At 39.3% G+C, this 23,208-nt stretch overlaps 2 protein-coding genes across 4 annotated transcripts in view; one reads left to right on the top strand and one right to left on the bottom strand.

Moving 5' to 3' along the window:
• CCDC173 (coiled-coil domain containing 173) overlaps positions 1 to 15,435 on the bottom strand; it is a 33,998-nt gene extending 18,563 nt beyond the window's left edge. The window contains exons 1-5 of the mRNA XM_036319931.1: positions 15,335 to 15,435; positions 11,723 to 11,949; positions 9,904 to 10,077; positions 9,601 to 9,794; positions 2,885 to 3,041 (exon numbers count right to left, since the gene is read on the bottom strand). Of these exons, the coding sequence (XP_036175824.1) occupies positions 2,885 to 3,041; positions 9,601 to 9,794; positions 9,904 to 10,077; positions 11,723 to 11,949; positions 15,335 to 15,401 (819 nt within the window). The 5' untranslated portion in view covers positions 15,402 to 15,435. The remainder of the gene's footprint in view (positions 1 to 2,884; positions 3,042 to 9,600; positions 9,795 to 9,903; positions 10,078 to 11,722; positions 11,950 to 15,334) is intronic.
• Positions 15,436 to 15,540: 105 nt separating this feature from the next.
• On the top strand, positions 15,541 to 22,973 carry PHOSPHO2 (phosphatase, orphan 2). 3 transcript variants are annotated; one of them, XM_036319929.1, is made up of 5 exons: positions 15,541 to 15,786; positions 16,290 to 16,323; positions 17,170 to 17,338; positions 18,651 to 18,780; positions 22,212 to 22,973. In XM_036319929.1, the coding sequence occupies exon 5, from the start codon at positions 22,237 to 22,239 to the stop codon at positions 22,960 to 22,962; it is 726 nt and encodes a 241-aa protein (XP_036175822.1). In that variant the 5' UTR covers positions 15,541 to 15,786; positions 16,290 to 16,323; positions 17,170 to 17,338; positions 18,651 to 18,780; positions 22,212 to 22,236; the 3' UTR covers positions 22,963 to 22,973. The 3 variants fall into 3 exon arrangements, with proteins under 3 accessions (XP_036175822.1, XP_036175823.1, XP_036175821.1); XM_036319928.1 differs by lacking the exon at positions 18,651 to 18,780 and having other exon boundaries at positions 15,543 to 15,786; XM_036319930.1 differs by lacking the exons at positions 17,170 to 17,338; positions 18,651 to 18,780.
• The last annotated feature ends 235 nt before the right edge of the window (positions 22,974 to 23,208 follow it).

Here is a 23,208-nt window from a genome sequence, read left to right as displayed (position 1 = left end):
GGCCCCGCAGTGGCTTGCATTGCTTCACAGCTGAGCCTCTTCGTGGCTCCTGCTGTGTGGCCTCAGGCAGAGGCTGAATTAGCACCTCCTTAGATCCAGGAGCCACTGTACCCAGTGGTCAGAGGGGGTCCATCCAGACTGCAACTCCTCAGATCCATAAGGGACGCACTCAGGGAGCAGACTCAGTGAGCACCAAAGCCCCACTGAAGCAAGTCTTGCCCCAGAAGGGTGTCTTCAGCACAGAAGTTCTCCCACTTTAGACACAGCTGATTCTCACAGCCAATTGGCCTGGAGGTCAATTCCTCCCAGTGATTCTACAACAACCAAGGCACCAAGAGTGCACCAAGAGTGTTCACCCCAGGTAACTGGGGAGGCTGAGCTACTGGGCCCTACAGGACACCTGGCGCACAGGGCCACTCTATCAACACAGGGAAGCTGCCAAAATGCGGAGACAAAGAAACAGGTCACAAATGGCAGAAATGGAGGAAAGCAAACGATTGGATATAGAGTTTAAGGCCACGGTTATAAGGTTTTTCAAGAATTTTATGGAAACCGCCGATAAATTTAATGAATCCCTCAATAAGTATAGGGAGACCATGGAGGACATGAAAAAGGACCAACTAGAAATTAAGCATACACTGACTGAAATAAAGAATAATTTACAGAGATCCAGCAGCAGAAAAGAGGATCCCAAGAATCAAGTCAAAGATTTGAAATACAAAGAAACAAAAAATACCCAACCGAAAAAGAAAAAAGAAAAGAGATTCCAAAAATATGAAGATAGTGTAAGGAACCTCTGGGACAACTTCAAGCGTACCAACATCAGAATTATAGGGGTACCAGAAGGAGAGAGAGGGCAAGATATTGAAAACCTTTTTGAAGAAATAATGACAGAAAACTTCCCCTACCTGGTGAAAGAAATGGACTTACAAGTCCAGGAAGCGCAGAGAACCCCAAACAAAAGGAATCCAAGGAGGACCACACCAAGACACATCATAATTAAAATGCCAAGAGCAAAAGATAAAGAGAGAATCTTAAAAGCAGCAAGAGAAAGACAGTCAGTTACCTACAAGGGAGTACCCATACGACTGTCAGCTGATTTCTCAACAGAAACCATGCAGGCCAGAAGAGACTGGCAAGAAATATTCAAAGTGATGAATAGCAAGAACCTGCAACCAAGATTACTTTATCCAGCAAAGCTATCATTCAGAATAGAAGGTCAGATAAAGAGCTTCACGGATAAGAAAAAGCTAAAGGAGTTCATCACCACCAAACCAGCATTATATGAAATGCTGAAAGGTATTCTTTAAGAAGAGGAAGAAGAAAAAGGAACTCTTACCATTTGCCACAGCATGGATGGAACTTGAGAGCGGATAAATACCACAGGATCTCACTCATTTGTGGAATATAATGAACAACATAAGCTGATGAACAAGGACTGATCCAGAGACGGAGAGGCATTGATTGGACTGTCGGGACTTGGAAGGAAGGTAGGGGAGGGTGGGGGTAAGGGGGAAAGATCAACCAAAGGACTTATATGCAAGCATATAGGCCTAACCAATGGACATGGACAACGGGGGGGTGAGGGCATGAGCGGGGGTGGGGGGGGTGGGGGGTAGAGGGTAACGTGGGGACAAGGACACATATGTAATATCTTAATCAATAAAAAATATATTAAAAAAATAGTTAATATAGTCACACAGTATACACATTAAAAATATTTAAAAGACACCTATCCCACCCTTGCTGGTTTGGCTCAGTGGATAGATCATCAGCCTGCAGACTGAAGAATCCCAGGTTCCATTCTTGTCAAGGGCACATGCCTGGGTTGTGGGCTTGATCCCTAGTAGGGGGCATGCAGAAGGCAGCCAATCAATTATTCTCTCTCTCTCATCATTGATGTTTCTATCTCTCTATCCCTTTCTCTTCCTCTCTGAAACACACACACACACACACACACACACACACACACACATATATATATATATATATATATATATATATATATATATATATATATATTTACCCCATCTACTATGTATCTGCTTATTTCTAACTCCACCCACTACACTCAATCACTGTGAAACTAATTCCTACTCCAGACTTCGTTTTAGCACATATACAAGAAAATATATAGATGTATATTCTAACAAAAAATTTTTTTAATAGAGATTTATTTTTATTATTTTTTAAATCCTCACCTGAGGATATGTTTTTCTTGATTTTAGAGAGAAAGGAAGGGGGGAGAGAGAGAGAACATCAATGTAAGAGAGAAACATCGACTGACTGCCCCCCATATGCACCCCAAATCTGGGATCAAACCCGAAACCTAGGTATGTGCTCTGTGAATCAACCTTTTGGTGGACAGGACGATGTTCCCACCAACTCAGGTACCCGGCCAAGGCAGGGCTCTCTTTTTTGTCCTTCTTCCTTCCTTCCTTCTTGCTGCCTTGAATGTGGTCACGAGGCAGGAGCTCCAGCAGCCATTCAGGGCCATGAGGCAACCTGGAGGCCAGAAGCCATCTGTGTTCCAAGAATAGCAAAGCTGAGCTAAATCCTCAACTACCAGGGCAAAGACACAGAAAATGACTAAAATTGATAAATCAAGAGATACTATATGTTTATAACAATATATATATGATAACTCATTTTAAGGATAAGAAAATAAAGTCATTTGAAAAAAATCTTCATTCTCTTATTTCTTGCTCTTGCATGTGAGCACATCCACATAAAACCATAGCAAGTATAGCTCTCCCCAATATACTTAGAAATCCAATTTAATAGCAACTTGTTTTCTATCCACTATTATTTATAAAAAAGTATACTACAATGTAGTCATTAAACTTTGTACATATTTTGAAGAGATGCTGTATTTTCAACTTACAAAAAATAGTTTCCTTCTTTCCTTTATCTCTTTATTTTTCTCTTCTAGTTTTTTTCTCATTTCTATTTCATATAATGCATTCTGTCGCTTTATTTCCTCAGCATCATTTTCTTCAGATTTTCTCCTCCTTTCTTCTTCCTCTTCATGTTCCTTTATTCTAAAACAAACCAAAAAAAATGTTATATATTGAATAAATTAATTATAATCTGGGATGATTTGAGGCTGTAAGAAAGAACTTGTGGATATTTTTAGGGAGGAGGGGGACAAGACATATATAAAGAGCTGTGGTTAACACCAAATCCAAAATGGTTGGCCCAGAATTACCAATATTTTCCTTCCTTTGAAATTTGTTTCATTCCTCACCCAAATTAACTCCCACACTAGGATTCCAAATATTTCTTTCCTTTAGGAAGGACCAGCTCACTGAAGGACTGTATGGTGGAATGTGACATTATTTTTCAGAAAAGTCCTTAATCCCTAGGGCTTCTCAATTTCAGCACTAGACATGCTACCTAAGGTATGGGTAGCCACTCAGGGGATGGGGTTTGATGGAAGGAGAGAAACGAAGGTTTCCTTATCCAACTGGCCACGCTGGTTGTCATCCCTCCTGTAGCCAGCATTGACGAGCTTACCTTCTGAGTGGGAAGCTACCAAATGCTGGTTCTGTCAAGGGGCTGAATGTCCGAGTTCTTCAGAGATCCCGAAGAGCCTCCTCACTGTGGAGCTCGGGTCTGGACAATTGGCTCCCAAGACCCCCCATTGTCACTGCAGGCGATTCCGCCTTCAGTTTATTGCAGGCTCTGAGTGCCCTCCTCTGGTCGCCAGTCCACATGCCGGCAAGACAGCTGGGCCCGAAATGCGTGCCTGTCAGCCAATCAACAATGTGCAGGCTGCTCCATGGCCGCTGTCTGCTGTCTCTAGTTTTGTTTTTTGTTTTTTTTATTCTTATTCCTGAACAGGTAGGCACAGGATAGAGTCACAACCTACTTACATGGACTAAAAGACTGAGGGGTAAACCTTTCTTTCACATGTGCCTAATCAAAAACTTTTTTTTCTCTTGGAGTCTCCTCCCTTAGCTTCCAGGAGGGGAAAATTCCCTTCCCCTGTGCCATGGAGGACTATCCAGTTAAAAGAGCAGTAAGTTCCCTGTTGTATTATTAAGCCAATTTAGGATAGGAGATGCCTAATTGATGCATCTGTACAGAGTAAATACTTTGGAGTCATAGAAAAAAGTCACTGCTGGCCACAGTTAAACCAGGTCTATGATTGCCCTAAAAAAAACTAGGTTTTCAAATTTTGATTCACTTGTTTGTTTAGGTTATTAGAACTATTAAATATTTTATCAGTCTCTTAGAAGCAAACTCACAAGTTAACAATAAAGATTTAAAGGACATTATAAAAAGAGATGTATCCAATTTTGAGAAATGAAGTTTTAAAATTGCTATATTGCCCTAACCAGTTTTGCTCAGTGGATAGAGCGTCGGCCTGCGGACTGAAAGGTCCCAGGTTCGATTCCGGTCAAGGGCATGTACCTGGGTTGCGGGCACATCCCCCGTAGGGGCTGTGCAGGAGGCAGCTGATCGATGTTTCTCTCTCATCGATGCTTCTAACTCTCTATCCCTCTCCCTTCCTCTGTAAAAAATCAATAAAATATATTAAAAATAAAATAAAATTGCTATATTAAGGAAAAACAACATGATATAAAAAATTTTGCAATTTTAACATTCTTTAGCCAATTTGGAATCACCAACATTATACCGATGCTTGTGTTGAATAATGCATTGTTTTCACATAGAACTTTAAGTAAGAACAAAAATAGATCTAGGGTCAGTGCAGAGGTAATATTGTCAATGAATTATATAAATAATATGTAACTATTAAATAATATTGAATTACCTGTCAATAAAGACTTTTATCTTAGTTTGGGTAGACTACTCAACTACCTGCCATTAATTTAGCTTAATGCGAAGTTAACGTATTGGAGGAAATCCGAGATCCTCTAGTTCAGGGAAAAAAGACATAACATTTAGATCTTTACTTCCAACACCCATGTCCACAGCAGACACCAATATGCAATGCAAAACTCTTTACTGCTGAGTTTTGGACCTGCCCAACCCAACGCACTGGACAGCCTCTACCTAATAATCAGAGTAGAATTTGTCATGAAATCTCATTGCTATCTCTGATTCACATCCTGAAGGCCCCAAATCTATATTTGTCTAGCCCAGATCTGACTTGAGCTTATACATATGTTGTGTTGTCCTCCTACAAAAGCTTTAGGGGCTCCTATCCAAAATTTGGTTCAGATGACATTCCAAGCACCAAGAGAAGTTGGGAGAAAGTATTACTCACACAAGAAACTACTGGGAGAGCTGTACAGACACAAGTAAGTCTGGAATGACTTGGGAAAAGCAAAGGGAATAGATTTGGGCCTTCCCCCAGACTAATGGGTGGGACTGGGGAAAGTTCCTGTGCAGGCGAGATATAAATTCTCTGCTGGTACCAAAGGAAAAGAGAAGTCCAGGGGCCTTCTTATCAGCCTTTTCAGATGTAGGGCCAAAGGGGAAGGGAGGGTGAGGCCTACAAAGAAATCAGCAGTCAAACATCAAATATGAGGTCTGATCCTATTACAATTCACACATGTGATTCTTATAGAAACAACCCACTAGACATCACCACCTGACTATCTATTCACTTTGTCTAAGACCAAACTCATCCTCCTCCTCTTCTAAACAGATCCTTTTGGTCTCTTGTTCTTATCTTAGTGAATAATACCACCTTCTTTTCAGTTGCCTATGCTAGAGATGTAATAATCACAACTTAGTGATAATTTGTAAATTCATTTATTAAAAAAAAATTATAATTTACATTTTCCTCTGTTGTATTCAATTATAGAATTGAATTTTCTTAATAAATTTAAGATGTAAGAATCTGGAACCAAATTGGCAACCCAAGCTCACGTGTCAAACATTTTCCTCCTAATTCCTCTCAATGCAAGCAATGGGAGGAAGGGAATTCTACATCACTACTAGAAGCTATAGCAAGGCCTTACTCACATACCTGAATTTTCAAGAGATTTCTGGTAAAAAAATATGTCAGTAAAAAGTAAAGTGAGGATAGGTAATACTTGGCCACCATCCACAAAGACTGAGTCCACTGTGAAGGAATTTGTGCTTACCTCAGAGCCTGACGAACATCTAGACTACATGAAAATAAGCCAAAGAAACAACTAAAGCAAATCCTAGAACCTGCTTTAACCTCTAACCTGTTGCCCAAGACCACTTGGAAAGATGATCCTATGCCGAAACCGGTTTGGCTCAGTGGATAGAGCGTCGGCTTGCGGACTGAAGGGTCCCAGGTTCGATTCCGGTCAGGGGCATGTGCCTGGGTTGCGGGCACATCCCCAGTGGGGGATGTGCAGGAGGCAGCTGATCGATGTTTCTCTCTCATCGATGTTTCTGGCTCTCTATCTCTCTCCCTTCCTCTCTGTAAAAAATCAATAAAATATATTTTAAAAAAAAGAAAAAGAAATGTATGACTGTGTTTTAAAAAAAAAAAAAAAAGAAAGATGATCCTATGGCCCAAACACAGCCTGCAAAGGCTACAGGGGGACAGATGGCCTGTGAAGGTGTTAGCACTTGCCAGGTAGCTTGCTGGAGATTAATCTGCTACCTATAATGATCTCTGAGCTGCAACAGCCAACATAAAAAGAGAGATGTCTCAAAGGAGACTCACTGGCTAAATATTTGCCTCCCTTTGCCAACGGCTCTGTCCATAACTTGCACAAACCCTTGGATTTCTACACTGCCAAAGAAAAAAAATTACAATAAATCCAAAAGTCACCCTTCTCCTTTTACTAAGGGTTAAAATAACTGAAGAATACAATCTGGCAACATATACTAGTACATCCTGAGAATTGATGTCTATGTCATTTAGACATTTGTGATTCTGAGAAATAAATATATATACAAAAATAAAATAACAAAAAGAGAGATTTGAACACATAAAAATAAATAACTACTAAAAACCATTCAGAATGATGACAAAATCTGCAATGACTAATAAATTAGAATATCAATATATATAAAACTCCTTATTAATCAGTTTTTAATCAATGACAAACTACATACCAATATGAAACAACCTACACAAGAACAATGGGATAACCAATTCATGATAATAAAAACCCAAACAAATGGCCATTTATACATGAAAAAATGCTGTCTCACTAAAATTACTAGAAATGTAAATTAAAAGATATAATTTTTTGCCAAAAAAAGTACCAGTATTGATTATAGTATAAAGGGTGTCAGACATCATTGATGAATGCACTGAAAGCCTTCTCAAAGGCAATTTGGTATCACTCTCCATATGTAAAATCCAAGTCCATTTCAAGAACTCTATCCTACATAAATACATCTTTGCACAAAAGTTACTAAGGATATATGCTAAGGATGACCTGCAACATTGTTAGTAATGGGGGGCACCCAAATTTCCCTCAATAATAGTTATAGTTAAATTAGAGGCCCGGTGCATGGGATTCATGCACTGGTGAGGGGCATGGCCTGTGGGGATTGGCCCGCTGTGGGAGCTCCGCTCATCTCAGTTAGCTGAGCGGCTGTGGGCCTGCCCTCTGAGTGGCACTCCCACTATGGGAGTGCACTGACCACCAGGGGGCAGCTCCTGCCTTGAGCATCTGCCCTGTGGTGGTCAGTGCATGTCATAGCAACTGGTTGACTGGTTGGTCTGGTTGTTCCACCGTTCGGTCGCTGGGCTTTTATTACATAGGATAAATAATGGTACATGCTTAGTATACAATATAATTATTTTAAAAGATGTGACTGATCCATATATTCTGGCATAAAAAGATATTCAAGGTATATTGTTGAGTGAAAAAATGAAGTCACAGAAAAATATATTGTATAACATCCAAGTTAAAAAATACATATACACGCCGAAACCGGTTTGGCTCAGTGGATAGAGCGTCGGCCTGCGGACTGAGGGGTCCCGGGTTCGATTCCGGTCAGGGGCATGTGCCTGGGTTGCGGGCATGTCCCCAGTGGGAGATGTGCAGGAGGCAGCTGATCGATGTTTCTCTCTCATTGATGTTTCTGGCTCTCTATCTCTCTCCCTTCCTCTCTGTAAAAAATCAATAAAATATATTAAAAAAAATACATACACACTTAAATATGTGCTATATATAAGCATTAGTAACTTCAATAAAACATTCTGAAGGGATAGTTATAAAACTTTTTATAATGGCTATTTAGGAAGAGGAAAATGAGACTTAAAGAGACAGACATTAAATAGGATGGCTCTGAAGATGAGCTTTCAAATTTTACTCCAAATTTTGCTGTATAGCTTGAATTTAAATAAGCATAAATGCATTTATTATGCTTATTTAATTTTTAAGAACAGACATACACCCAAATGTTAACAGTGCCTACTCTAGATCACTGAATTTCTAGTGATTTTTAATTTATTTTTAATTTTGCTTAACTATGTTTTATAATTCTATGATGTCTACCAACACAGTAATGTTTAAAGTTTTTTATGTATTTATACAATTTGTACACATTTAAACTATAGTGTAAAGAAACTGGTAAATCTCACATTGGAGAAACAAAGTAGCTGGTAGACACAGAAGAGACTTTTTCTTCTGAATCTCCTTTGTGCCTTTTCCTGTGCCTTATTTGTGTGTATCAGTTATTTAGAAAAGTAAGAAAAATTATACTTTTAAAAAAGAGATCAGGTTTGATTTCAATTTACTGACATATTGATAAATGAAAAAAACATTTAATAAAATGGTAGTTGATCCAATTTTATTTTATAAAATGTGAGTATATATGATCAGGAAAAATGGTTGCATCACTGGATCAATGATTTCCAGGGGCGGAGGGTGGGGGATAGAATTCAGTGCAAAGGGGCATGAGGAAACCCATTTGGGGTGATGGAAGTATTCCGTGTCCTGATTTGGGTGAGGTATACAGCTCTAAGCTGTTAAAAAGTCGATTATTATTAAATGTAAATTATACCTCAATGAATCCACCCACCTTCACCACCACCATCAAAAAAGGTCTGTATGGCTATATACCAAAATAAAAACAGCTTATTGTGGTGGATTAGATTATTCAAAAAAGCTCACTCTCTCACTCCCCACTCCCATGGGAGTCTATTTCTCTGTTCCAATGTTGTTGGGCCGAGCCTTATGACTTAGACTCATGGTAGGCCATGTGTTTCCTTGACCTTTGACTTAGGGTTTAGGCCCATTCTTGCAAGCTTGTGCTCATTCTTCTGCATCTCTGTCAGCACCGTAAGAAAAGCTTCCCACAGGTGACTGCCGGTCCTTCATCTAGGACTTCAGAATGAATACACATGGAGCAGATCAGAGCCTTGCCCACAACAAGCAAACCCAGCCAGTCCTGCGGTTTGAACAAAAGCTGCCAGCCACACCCAACCAACCCCCAGATACATGAGAAATAAATGTCTACTGGTGAATGCTACTAGAGGTGTGGTTGTTTGTTCTGCAGCATTATAGTGACAATATATTACCTCTGGGTAAGGGAGTGATAATGAGTTTTGCCCTCTTTCCCTGTATTTTTTTTTTCTACTTAGTAGGTATTTTAGCATGTATTACTTTTATAATCAGGAAAAAAAGCTATATCCACCATGAGAAAAAGAGAAAGGTACAAACAAGGTAATTTATATATACATACTGTTTTAAATGATCATTGGCAAGAGCTATTCTATCTCTGCGTTGTTTTCCTGCTTTTTCTTGTTCTTCCTTAAGAGCTTTTTCAATGTTGAGTTTCAGTTGTTCCTCCCATTTTTTATCAGATTTTATTCTACTCTTTTGGGATTCAATCTGAGCATCGCGTTCTTTCATCACTCTACTAAGAAGAAGTCCTGACTACAAAAATAAAAATTAAAAAAAAATTACAGTACTGTAAGAAAATAAAATCTAATTGTGTATAAATATGTTAAGTATATATAAAAATACAAGAAAACCAGAGTAGTACATGGAAGTTTTTCAGTCTTTCTGTCTGGTAAAATTGATATTGCTTTGCATGTTCAATGGCCTTTCTTCTTTCTCCTTGTTTGTATATCGCTTCTTCCAGATCAAGAATTTGTCTTTCAGCCTCTATTTCTTCATCACGCTTCTTTTTGGCTTTAAGTTTTTGTTCTTTGATCCCCTGCAAAAAAGACCAAAGCAGTCATCTGTTTTCATTTTTCAATTAAATTTTACAAAATTGAACATTGTAATATGATCATTTAAACTTTCATTATTAGTCTTTATTGTATTTGCACTTATCATTAATAAATAAAATAAGAAGTCACACTCATGAGCTAATTTTTAATTGAACTTTTTAGGTAGGTAACACAGTTATATGGTTGAAAACCCAAAAATACTATAAATGTATACAGTGAAACTCTCCCTCCAATCCTAATTTACATCGGCAATCTCTAAGACAACCACTATTATTAGTTTCCTGTGTTTACTTCAAAGTTCCTTCATATATTTACATAATAATATATAAGCATACATCATATGATTCAGCTATTCTACACCAAGATATTTACCCAAGAGAAATGAAAGCATATCTCCATACATAGACTTACACATGAAAGTTCATAAGCAGCTTTTTATTTTTTTATTTTTATTTATTTATTTTTTAAAATATATTTTATTGATTTTTTACAGAGAGGAAATGAGAGGGATAGAGAGTTAGAAACATTGATCAGCTGCCTCCTGCACACTCCCCACTGGGGATGTGCCTGCAACCAAGGTACATGCCCTTGACTGGAATCGAACCTCGGACCCTTGAGTCCGCAGGCCGACGCTCTATCCGCTGAGCCAAACCGGTCAGGGCCATAAGCAGCTTTTTAAAAAATATATATTTTTATTGATTTCAGAGAGGAAGGGAGAGGAGAAACATCAACATAGAAGAGAATCATTGATCGGCTGCCTCCTGCACACCCCCTACTTGGGATCGAGCCCGCAACCCAGGCATGTGCCCTTGACTGGAATTGAACCAGGGACCCTTCAGTCTGCAGGCCAAAGCTCTACCCACTGTGCCAAACCGGGTAGGGCAGCAGCATTATTTATAGGAGCCAAATTTATAGGAAGCAGCTCAAATATCAACAATTGAACAGATAAACAAACTGTGGTATATATCCATACATGGGAACACCACTTAGCAATAACAGTGAATGAATAATTGACACACACAATAACATGAAAATATTTCATGTTGAGTGAAATTTATAATGGAAAGCAGGTCAGTAGTTGCCTAGAGATAGGAGACAAAGTGGGGGGAAGAGTGAGAGGCAGTAAAATGGGCTATGAATAAACTTTTCTGGGGTAGTGAATATGTTCATTTTCTTAATTATAATGATGGTTTCAGGGGTCTATATGCCAAAACTTATCAAACTGTACACTTTAAATATATCCAATTTATTGCATGTCACTTATACCTAAATAAAGGTGTTGAAAATGTGTTTCAATGCATTTTTATATTTTATAGGGAAAATATATTTTTTAAAAATATATTTTTATTGATTTCATAGAGGAAGGGAGAGGGAGAAAGAGATAGAATCATCAATGCTGACAGAGAATCATTGATTGGCTGCCTCCTGCACACCCCTTACTGGGGATCGAGCCCACAACCCCAGGCATGTGCCCTTGACCAGAATCGAACCCGGGACCCTTCAATCCACAGGCCGATGCTCTATCCACTGAGCCAAACTGGCTAGAGCTATATGTAAAAACATTTATAAGAGTGCTAAGAAAAAAAGTAAGCCTTCAGTGCTATGTACTCCTGGGTGGTTAATACTTACTGCATATGTTCGAGCCCAATGTTTTACCACTTCTTGGGATCGGAGATGCATTTCTTTCTTTGCCTTTCTTTCTGCGCGAAGGCATGCTGCTTTTCTTGTCATGCCATCAATGCTATCTCGAATCCTTTCCCACTCATTGTGTGGAATTATGGTGACCTGCCGGAGGTCTACTTTGCTAGGTAGAAGAGGTGGATAGAGAACTTGATCTTCATTGGAGTTCTTTATTTCTAATAAAGTGTTAAAAATGAATATTAAAAACTTTCAAGAAGAGTGTGATATTTTTTTCTCAGACATTTCTATATAGAAATTATTTGAAATAATAATTATATTCTTGTTATCTTAAGAGCAGCTGGGATTAAATGGAAAGATACAACACTTTGAAATCAAAAGACATAGATTTGAGTCCTTGTTTAGTCATTTCCTTAGTGTGTAAACTTGGGGAAGTCATTTAACTACTTGGAGTCTTGGTATCAACATTTTTAAAGCTGACATCAATAATACCTACCCAACAGGTTGTTATAAAAGCATTTTTCAATTTAACCACATAGGAGTTTATAAATGGACTAGAGGCCTGGTGCACAAAATTCGTGCGGGGGGGGGGGAATGTCCCTCAGCCTGGCCTGCACCCTCTCGCAATCCGGGACCACTGGCTCCTAACTGCTCACCTGCCTGCCTGACTGCCTGATCACCCCTAACCACTCTGCCTGCCTGCCTGATCGCCCCTAACCACCTCTGCCTCGGCCCCCATCACTGCGGCTTCAGCCTAAGGTCGTCCAGAAGGACATCCAGAAGTTCATTCAGTTGTCTGGTCTAATTAGCATATTATGCTTTTATTATTATTATTTTTAAATATAATATTTTATTGATTTTTTACAGAGAGGAAGGGAGAGGAATAGAGAGAAACATGGATGAGTGAGAAACATCGATCAGCTGCCTCCTGCACACCCCCTACTGGGGATGTGCCCGCAACCCAGGCACATGCCCTTGACTGGAATCGAACCTGGGACCTTTCAGTCCGCAGGCCGGCGCTCTATCCACTGAGCCAAACCAGTTAGGGCATGCTTTTATTATTATAGATAACTTTGGAAATGTTCACCTATTGGGATTGTAGACATTATAACTGACTCTATTCAATCCCTTCCTAACTGAGTACCAGCAATGTAATTTGGAGAACTGTCTACAGTTTCCAGGTTGGGCCTCATTAGTTTAAGAATACTTGCATCTCCCTTGCCAATAATTATTTCTATAATAAAAAAATAGGAGAAGAGGTTTATTTGAGACTTCTAGAAAAGTTCTTTCTTGTTCTTCTGGTAAAGATATCTGAGAGTTACTCTCAAGCTAGATATGAACAAGGAAGCATGAAGGCCAGATAGGCACCCATCCTAGGACCACAAAAGGAAGCAACCGTATAGGAAGCTGTTACTGTGAACGACAGGGTGGAAAAAAAGGAAGCACCTGGGACAATGAGGATCTCATTATACTGCCAGTTCAATCAGATCAATCAGACCTGAAGCCTGGAGTTCCTTAGTCAGTGGTGAACAGGCTCTGGATGGAAGCCGTGGAAGGAGAGCTGCATGTCAGAAGCTATGTGGTGCACAATGTGATCCCTCCCCTGTGACATCCCAAATCTTCAGTAGAGTAACTGCACTCATGAGATGTTTTATTCAAGATCTTTTTTTGTTGTTGTTAATCCTCACCCAAGGATATTTTTTCCATTGATTTTAGAGAGAGAGGAAAAGAGGGAGAGACAAAGAGAGAGAAACATCGAGTGAGAGAGACACATCAATTGGTGGCTGGGGATCAAATCCACAACCGAGGTATGTGCCCTTGACCAGAATCAAACCCATAACCCTTCTTCAGTCAGCGGTCCAACACTCTAACCACTGAACAACCAGCTAGGGCTTATTCAAGATCTTTCCATGGACTCTGACTCAAGAAGAGAACCAAGAGCACAAAAGCAGTAGAAATGGGCAAGCATAAAGAAATAAGAGAACCCACAGAAAATCTGGGAAAGTTTTTTGACTTTCGAGGCCATTGAAGTTGGGACAAGTTCCCCCATCTCTCTGAGGATAAGGAGCTCTGATTGACATCAGAGCTACAGATGATCTCACACATCCATGCTCTAATTCACTGGATTGATGTACAGTTCACTCCTCTAAGGCCACTCTTATTTCCAAGATCCCTTCCTCACAGTGGCTCTCACACAATGCTAGTAGTGGCTGTTCCAGAAATTAAACAGGCCACAGTTGAAAGAAGGAACAAGAAAAAAGAGATGGACATAGAAAGACTATGACTAGACAGTCTCATGGAGTAGAGAGGGGACAAAAGCAGTGGCAAATGACCTACGGGTATCTAAAATCAGTCCATGAGCTGTCATCGTTAACACACTTTCCGTGGCTTACAAAATCTCTCTTTTTAAATTGAGATATAGTTCACATATCATAAAACTCACCATTGTAAAGGGTAACATTCAGTGACTTTTAGTTTATTCACAAAGCTGTGCAAACATCACCACTAATTCCAGAACATAAGTTTCTTGGTCATCTTGTTTGTACTCAACTATCATCACTTCCTCAGCCAGCTGTGAAGTTTAGAAAATGGCACTGATTTTTAAATATATATATATATATATATATATATATATATATATATATATATATAATTTCAAAAATAAAGGGAGAGGGAGAGACAGAAACATCAATGATGAGAGAGAATCATTGATCAGCTGCCTCCTGCACGCCCCCTACTGGGGATCGAGCCTGCAACCCGGGCATGTGCCCTTGACCTGAATCCAATGGGATCCTTTAGTTGGCAGGCCGATGCTCTATCCACTGAGGCAAACGGCCTAGGGCGGCACTGACTTTTTTTTTTTTAAATATATATATTTTATTGATTTTTTACAGAGAGGAAGGGAGAGAGATAGTTAGCAACATCGATGAAAGAGAAACATCGGTCATCTGCCTCCTGCACACCCCCTACTGGGGATGTGCCCGCAACCCAGGTACATGCCCTTGACCGGAATCGAACCTGGGACCTTTCAGTCCGCAGGCCGACGCTCTATCCACTGAGCCAAAACAGTTTGGGCGGCACTGACTTTTTTAACAAACATTTCTGATGAGCTCTGAGTAAAGTAAACTCCAGACTCTTGGAATTGCAACCATACAGATCAATTGGGTCAGCCTACTTCTTATATTTTCTCCACCTCTATTTATGTAAACTTTTTCTTCTCCAGTGTTTTTATTGATTTCAGAGAGAGGAAAGGAGAGGAAGAGGGATAGAAACATTAAGGATGAGAATCATTGATCGGCTGCCTCCTGCACGCCCCCTACTGGGATCCAACCGGAAACCGCCATGTGCCCTGACCTGGACATCCCCGGTTTATGGGTCCACGCTCAACCACTGAGCCACACTGGTCGGGTATTTATGTAAACTTTTCCCACCTACCGATTCATCTGAGGGCGAAACTGTCTAATTACATAGAACCCCACGCTGCTTTTGACTTGGAGTCCACTTCCCCTGGACTAGGCCCCCTCACCTGGCACCCTCGCCTCTCACCCCGCGTCTGGGGGGTCAGAAACAATCCCCAGGTCAGCGTGGGGCAGTTTAGCTCACCCGTGCTTCCCTTCGCCTGTCCAGAGCGCCTTCCGAACCGCACCTGCATCTCTGCCGAGGTGCCCATGGCGCTCTGAGACTGGGAAAGGCGACTGCGAGGCGGGGCGCTGCAGCTTCTAGCCTGCAGTGTTTGGAAATGCCGCGCAGTTGCTTAGCAACGCCGCCGGAAGTGACGGCAGCTGCCGCTGAAGAACGAGGAACCGGCCGCTGCGGGCTGTGGGGCCGGAGCACCCAGGCTGCGCCTGCGCGAGAAGCAAAGGCCGGTGTCAGAGCGGGGCGTCCCCACGGACCGGCGCGGGGGCGCTCCGCGGGAGCAGGGCGGAGGCTCGCACAGCTGCCGACTCCTGTCCTGGGCCAGTGCGGGGATCTGGGGGCCCGGACCGGTGCCCCCATTCTCATCCATCACGGGCCTCCCGCGGGACGACCCCTCCTAGTCCCGGCGGACCCGGCAGGTGTGTGGGGAGCGGGGCCCGGGCTGGTGTGTGCGGCCCACGGTGTCCTCGCGCGTGGAAGGGGAAGGGCCGCGCTCTCCCTTAGCCACGGGAACGCAGGGGTTCGTTGACAGAAAATCGATGTTTACATACTTTAGTTTCTAGGGCGTAATTCGGGCCAGATGGGGCTCAGTTTTTTAAACATAAGAAGGTGAAAACTTGGATGTTGTCTCAGAACGTTCATATTCGGACCTTTAATGTATTTAAATTGCTTGGTAAATACAGTAAAGTGAATGTATTTGGAGCATCAACCAGACCTCGAAGGACACCAGAATCTGTTAAGAGTGGGTGCGGGCTTGGTCTCAGAAGATACTTTTCCAACACATCGAGGTGGAAATGATTTCCTTACAAGCTAGTGGGCTGCAATGCGTACTTATTAGGCACCAAATCGGAGTTGTTCAAAATGGAAGGAGTAACATTTTCAATCACTGAAGTTCTAACGTAGTTGTACTGTTTTTCTTCAGGTTTTCTATCAGATGTTCCACCGTAAGAATGCTGGTAAGTATGAAAGGGGTTAATAAAATACCTGGTTTTGTTGTTTATTTGTTTTTGGGAGGCACAGTTTTTAAAATGTCAAGACCTGGGAAAGAGATTCCACCCTGCCTGCATGCTAGCAACACCTGCCACGGTTTTGTAGAAGCTGCAGGCCCCTGGATCAGGGGTGAATTACAGCAGGAGCGGTAGTCAGAAGAGCAACAGTTTTACCTCGGCCCCAGAGTCAGAAGTCACCTGCACACGGAGTTAGGCTTAAGGAACCCAAATCTTTATTATAACGAACAATAAGCATTTCAAGGCTACATGTCTCATTTAAGCAGTCCTCAATTCTTGGATGTCTATGTAGTTTCTAGTTTCCATTAGTTAAAAGCACAGAGGTTATTGTTAGACTATGGAAACATTGCAGATATACAAAACATATATACTGCTCCAGCTGTGGGAGAGAATAGTTAATAACTATTTTGGGAATTTTAACAGATTGGTTTCAAAATAGATTCACATTCTTAAAATTGGATGTTTGTGCATATCCTTAATTTTTGAGACTTTTATTTCAAGTATGCCAAATCTTTGAATGTTTATTGACAACAGAATGTAGTATTGGTCTGTTATTTAACAAACAAAAAGAAAAAGTGGAATTTGTAATTCTCAACGTAATCAGTGTAACACTTGTGATTGTATCCACCAGGTAAAAACTTATATTTACGTAACATTCCGTTTTGCATTTAAGGTTTGTGTTTAATCAAGATTTTGTTTTTCTGTTGCCAATAGGTGCTTTTCTGATGTAAGAAAAAATAGCATCATAAGAAAACAAATTTTAAAGTATCTTAAATAAACTTTTATTAATTTTAGGAGTTAAGAAGTCTCTGTTCCTTTGCTCCAAACCAGAAGACTTCGTTGCATGCATATAGAGTAGGAGTAATGTTGGTTAGAAACGGGCTGGTGTTGAAAACTGAAGGTTGTCATGACTATTTAACTCTATGCTGAAGTACGATTAATTGTCTCGGAAATACTTAGTTGGGTAAGTATTTTTAATAAAGATTTATGTTGAGTGGTGAAAAAAATGAATATAAAATATATGAAATTAAGAAAAGTTCACTTTTAGATAGAAATTAATAGCAGTGGCACTATATTAACTTCAGGCTTATGACATATCTTAGTATTTTTAGGTCAATAGTTCAGGAATTTTAGTAACTTGTAGCTAATTAAGTCTAGGCTTGAGGAAATTTTTAACCAACAATGAATTATACTTGAAGAAAATTTTAATTAAATTCAGAATGCTTAAAAATCATATTTAATTTAAAATATGTCTAGGTACAGTCCTAATGTAATTGTCAACTATGCCTTATTGCTATTTATTACATTGTTTCTAAGTGCATCATTGTTTTTAAGTGCATAATTCACTTTCCCATGAAATTATGGGAAAGTGAATTTTGCACTTAAATCTCTGGGAGCCAGTCAGAGGCAGCTGGGTTAGGCATTTGGAGATTCAAGGATACAGAGTCTCAGGATATTACAGGGAGGGGCAAAAGTAGGTCTACACAGTGTTTATTCTTGTAGTAGTATTGATTAATTATTGTATTATTTTTCATACAAACAACTGTAAACCTACTTTTGCCTTACCTTGTATATATCTAAATTCACACAACAGGAGATACCATCTAGATTAATTATTCTCCAGATTTTCTAAATTGAGAGACATTGAATGCTTACTCTTATATGGGTAATGACCTCTATTCTGTTTCACCTGCTGGCTATCTGGTTTTTTTAATATATATTTTAATTGATTTCAGAGAGAAAGTGGGAGAGAGAGAGAAAGAGAGAGAGAGAGAGAGAGAAGCATCAGTGATGAGAAAGAATCATTGATCGGCTGCTTCCTGCACTCCTGCACACCCCCAACTGGGGATTGAGCCCACAACCTGGGCATGTGCCCAGACCAAGAATCAAACTGGGACCTCCTGGTTCAATGCTCAACCACTGAGCCACACTGGCCAGGGCTAACTATTGTAATAAACCAGAGAATACATGTGATTAAATGCCATGTTTCCTTTTTTTTTTAATTTAAATTAAATTTATCACGGTAACATTGGTTAATAACATGTTTTCCATTTTTATTTATCTCTTTTTTATTTGTGGGGTTCTTCACTTTTCTTTGTAGAATTTCTTGCTAAAACCTCAGAATGGTTATGAAGTAGATCACAGAGGTAGTATTATAGGTAGTGTGTACTTTAATGAATGTTTTCATGTAATTAAACCTCTTTTTGTTAAAATGACCTTAGTATTTTATTTTTAAACTGATCAATAATCTTTAAATACTGTATTCTATTTCTTAGACACTAGTGTGGTTCTTAAAAGCATGAACTTTGAAGTCAAGCAGACCTGAGTCAAAATTCCAGCTCTGCCATTTAACTAATACTTAACCAACCTATCTAATACTTAAGCACTAGTTTACATATCTTTAAGGTGAGGATAATTACTACTTAATAGGGTTATGATAGTTAAATGAGATAATTATAAAGTTCTTTTTTTAAGTGTCTGGTGATCTCTAAAAATACTACTCTTTTTTAAATGTTCTATATATACTAATTATAGTTTTTATTTGGGTAATCTGTATAATTATTATTTTTACATGATAATTTTTATTCATACCATCTGTTAACCAATTTATTCTTTTCTCTTGAGATGTGTAATTGACCTATATTATCTTTTAAAGTAAAAGATTTAAGAAATTGTCATATTGTAAGTAATGTGATTACTCAAGTATGTCCAGATTATTTGGCACTCTGGTCAGGGCATATACCTAGGTCAGGGATGGGCAACCTTTTTGTGAGTGCGTGCCAAAACCAGCAAAATCTCTGACTCAAAATTCTTCTGCGTGCCAACCCTAATTTTTTGAGAACATGTTACACCTACTTGATATCTCTTAAGGTGTACGTATGTGAAGAACCTTGAAGAAATAATAAAATTCATTTGAGCGACAAAAACACAGTATATGATGATGAAAAACACATTTACTTTGTAATGTATACATGTACACTGATAGTCCGACAGAAGACTTTATGACTCCGTTTGATATTATCAGTGGGACTTTTGCTGCTGCATCACTGATGACAGAGATTTTACATCAGGTTTATATTTCGTGACCTTCAGAGATATGCACGAGCTACTACTTTCATCCGTCAGGCTACTCCTTTTATGAGACTTAACAAAATTCATCAGTGAGAACAAAGATTCACAAGCGTATGTGGATGAAAACATGGAGAGTAACGCTGTTGCAAAGTTTTTTAAACAAAAAAAATTTTCTGGAATGGCATTCCAAGTCCTCAATAGTTCATTTTCGACACTTCCCTCTGGTACTCCTGTCTCTAACCGCTTTTTTTCAGTGTTTTCCAAATCAACTCTAAGGTCAATAAATTTCTGCATCCAAATTGAGCTACTCTGAAATTCAATCAACTGTATTTCAAAGTCAGCCATGTCTATGGTCTTTAAGATAACTTGTTATGTAAAATTATTTATCTAAGATGCACCTACACTGAATTTATCTGAAAAATAAAAAAGTCGATATTAAGAAAAAAATTGTAAATGGAAGATTATAAGAGAGCGTTTCGCGTGCGAGCAAAAGTTACTGGCGTGCCATGTTTGGCACGCGTGCCAGGGGTTGCGCAACCCTGACCTAGGTTGTGGGTTTGATCCCTGGTCGGGGTGCATACAGGAGGCGACCAATTGATGTTTCTTTCTCACATTGATGTTTCACTCTCTCTCCCTGGCTTTCTCTGTCTCTCTCTCCCCCCCTTTCCCTTCTCTCTGAAATAAATAAGTAAATAAATAAACGTAAAAATTGTTAACAAAAGTTACGACTAGTCCAGAAGAACTAAACTAACCTCCACTTCAAGTAATTTGTTTAGAATTTCAAGTACAGCATCCTGTAACCATTTAGATTTAACATTGGCATTGATATTAGAAATTGATTTCAAGCTAAACACTTTTTTTTGTTCGCTATTAATCATCATTATACAGGCCAACATACAATAACCACCTTAAGGTTTTTGATGTGATTGCTAATGTTGCAGAATACTTCATTGAGTAGGACAAATAGCCGATTGGCCCTCAGAAATCCAATCTCCTTATATCAAGCTGAAGTGAGTGAAAGTAGACTGTGCATTGAAAATGCTACAAGATTATAGGCCAGCCCTAGCTGGTTTGGCTCAGTGGATAGAGCATCAGCCTGCGGACTGAATGGTCCTGGGTTCGATTCTGGTCAAGGGCACATGCCTGGGTTTCGGGTTCGGTTCCCAGTGGCGGGTGTGCAGGAGGCAGCTAATCAATGACTCTCATCATTGATGTTTCTATTTCTCCCTCTTCTTCCTCTCTGAACTCAATAAAAAAATATTATATAAAAAGATTATAGGCCAGACAACTTCAATGAAAGCAGTGTGCTTTTATCATTTCCCAACATTACAAGAGAACTCACCACCAACTAGAAGCTATTAATCAGAAATAAGAGCTATTATTAAGCAAATTTCCTACCAATTAGTGATGTGAATCCTCTTCTCCTTTCCTGCTGGTTTGCTCACTATGCAACCCTTTATCTTTCTCTCTCATCTCTACCCATTATGAACTCAATGATCTTGCTCTCTCTCTTTCCTGTATGGTAGAAATGTTTCTGTGCTGTGCAATTTAATACTTAGTGATATACTGTTTTGTGCTAGTCTCATTAGTTTTAAATGTGCTATGTATTCGCAACTAGATTGTAGACCCTGAGGCTAGGACCATGTGTCATATTTCTTCGTTAATGCTTTTTTTTTTTTTTTTTTTAAGAGAAACATCAATGTGAGAGAAACATAGAATGGCTGCCTCCTGCACGTCCCCTATAAGGGATTGAGCCAGCAACCCAAGCATATGCCCTAATCGGGAATTGAACCAGCAACCTTTCGGTGCAGGGGACAATGCCCAACCAACCAAGCCACACCAGCCAGGATTGTTAATGCTTTTTATGCTAAACATGATAGGCACTAAGTAATGTCTTACTGGAAAATCTAAAAATAGCCATTTGTTTTGTACAACTGTGACCAGAGCTCAAAGCAAAAACACTTCATGTCGATGTGGGGTACAATGTACTGTCACTTTAAACACTTTTTTTAAAAAGTATTTAAAGTTTGCAAGATTTAATGTTATGTTAAGTTTGGTCTGAATTTTGGTTAGTACACAGAGACCTATTGTTTAATATGAAGATTATTGTAAACTAGGACCCGGTGCATGAAATTCATGCACAGGTAGGGTCCCTAGGCCTGGCCAGCGATCAGGGCCAATCCGGGCCTTCATGCTGCAGGCCGGGGCCTTCCTTTCCCAGCTGCCAGCCCTGGGGCCCTCCTTCATTCTGTGCTGCCCCCCTGGTGGTCAGCATGCATCATAGCAAGCGATCGAACTTGGTCGAACTCCTGAGGTGACAGTTTGCATATTAGCCTTTTATATATAGAGATATTTTAAACTAATAAGTTTGGCTGTAATGATAAAAATGAGTAATTAGCATACATTTTTCTGTAATATTTAAACATTTCTAAATAAGACTGTAAGAGAATAATTGTTTCATTACTTCTCTCAATAGCTTAATTCTAAATGCTCAAGGAATAATCCCCACAGGATCACAATAATACCGTGGATATCCTTTTTAGATATTCTATTTTCCATTCACTTAAAATACTCAAATATGAACTTTGCTTCTCAGGCAAATATGCTTAAATGGTGGTCCAAAAATGCTTAGTTATTTTAATTTGTTTATGTTCACCCTATGTTTTAACAGATTCACTCTATGTTTAACACTCAGTAATGTTTGTTAAGTAATAGCTATATATGTAAAACAGAGTATTTAGGGAATAATATTTCTTCTTTTTCAGGGTAACCTAAATCTGTTTTGGAACCATGAAAATTTTGCTGGTTTTTGACTTTGACAATACAATCATAGATGACAATAGTGACACCTGGATTGTACAATGTGCCCCAGAGAAAAAGCTTCCTAATGAACTACAGGATTCTTACAAAAAAGGATTTTGGACAGAATTTATGGGCAGAGTCTTTAAGTATTTGGGAGAGGAAGGTGTAAGAGAAGATGAAATGAAAAGAACAATGACATCAATGCCTTTCACTCCAGGGATGGTGGAGCTTTTAAACTTCATAAGAAAGAACAAGGACAAATTTGATTGCATCATTATTTCAGATTCAAATTCTGTCTTCATTGATTGGGTTTTAGAAGCTACCAATTTTCATGATGTGTTTGATAAAGTGTTTACAAATCCAGCAGCTTTTGATGGCAGTGGGCATCTCACTGTGGAAAATTATCACGCTCATTCTTGCAATAGATGCCCCAAAAACCTTTGCAAAAATGTAGTTTTGGTAGAATTTGTAGATAAACAGTTACAACAAGGAGTGAATTATACACAGATTGTTTATATAGGTGATGGTGGGAATGATCTTTGCCCAATAACCTTTTTAAAGAAAAATGATGTTGCCATGCCACGGAAAGGATATACTTTACAGAAAACTCTTTCCAGAATGTCTCAAAATCTTGAGCCTATGGAATCTTGTGTTGTAGTTTGGTCTTCGGGTGTTGAAATAATTTCTCATTTGCAAATTCTAATAAAGGAGTAATATGCCAACAATTGAAATGTGTACCAGTTAAGATTGGGGACAGCAGCATAAAACTAAAATCCCAAATGCCAATGGTTTAAAAAAAAAAAAAAAAGATTTTTTTCCTCTCACTTAAAAGAATTCCAGAGGTAAGTATCTCTCAAGTCTGCTATTTTGCTCTACCAACTTCAGCACTTGGCTACCAACTCATGATACAAGATTGTTATTCAAGCTCCAACCCTCATATCAATATTTTATGGCCAGCAA

Source organism: Myotis myotis, unplaced genomic scaffold (genome assembly GCF_014108235.1).
Source record: "Myotis myotis isolate mMyoMyo1 unplaced genomic scaffold, mMyoMyo1.p scaffold_m19_p_8, whole genome shotgun sequence".
Taxonomy (NCBI): domain Eukaryota; kingdom Metazoa; phylum Chordata; class Mammalia; order Chiroptera; family Vespertilionidae; genus Myotis; species Myotis myotis.
The sequence above is the reverse complement of the archived record's forward strand: the minus strand, read 5'-3'. Positions and strand labels throughout refer to the sequence as shown.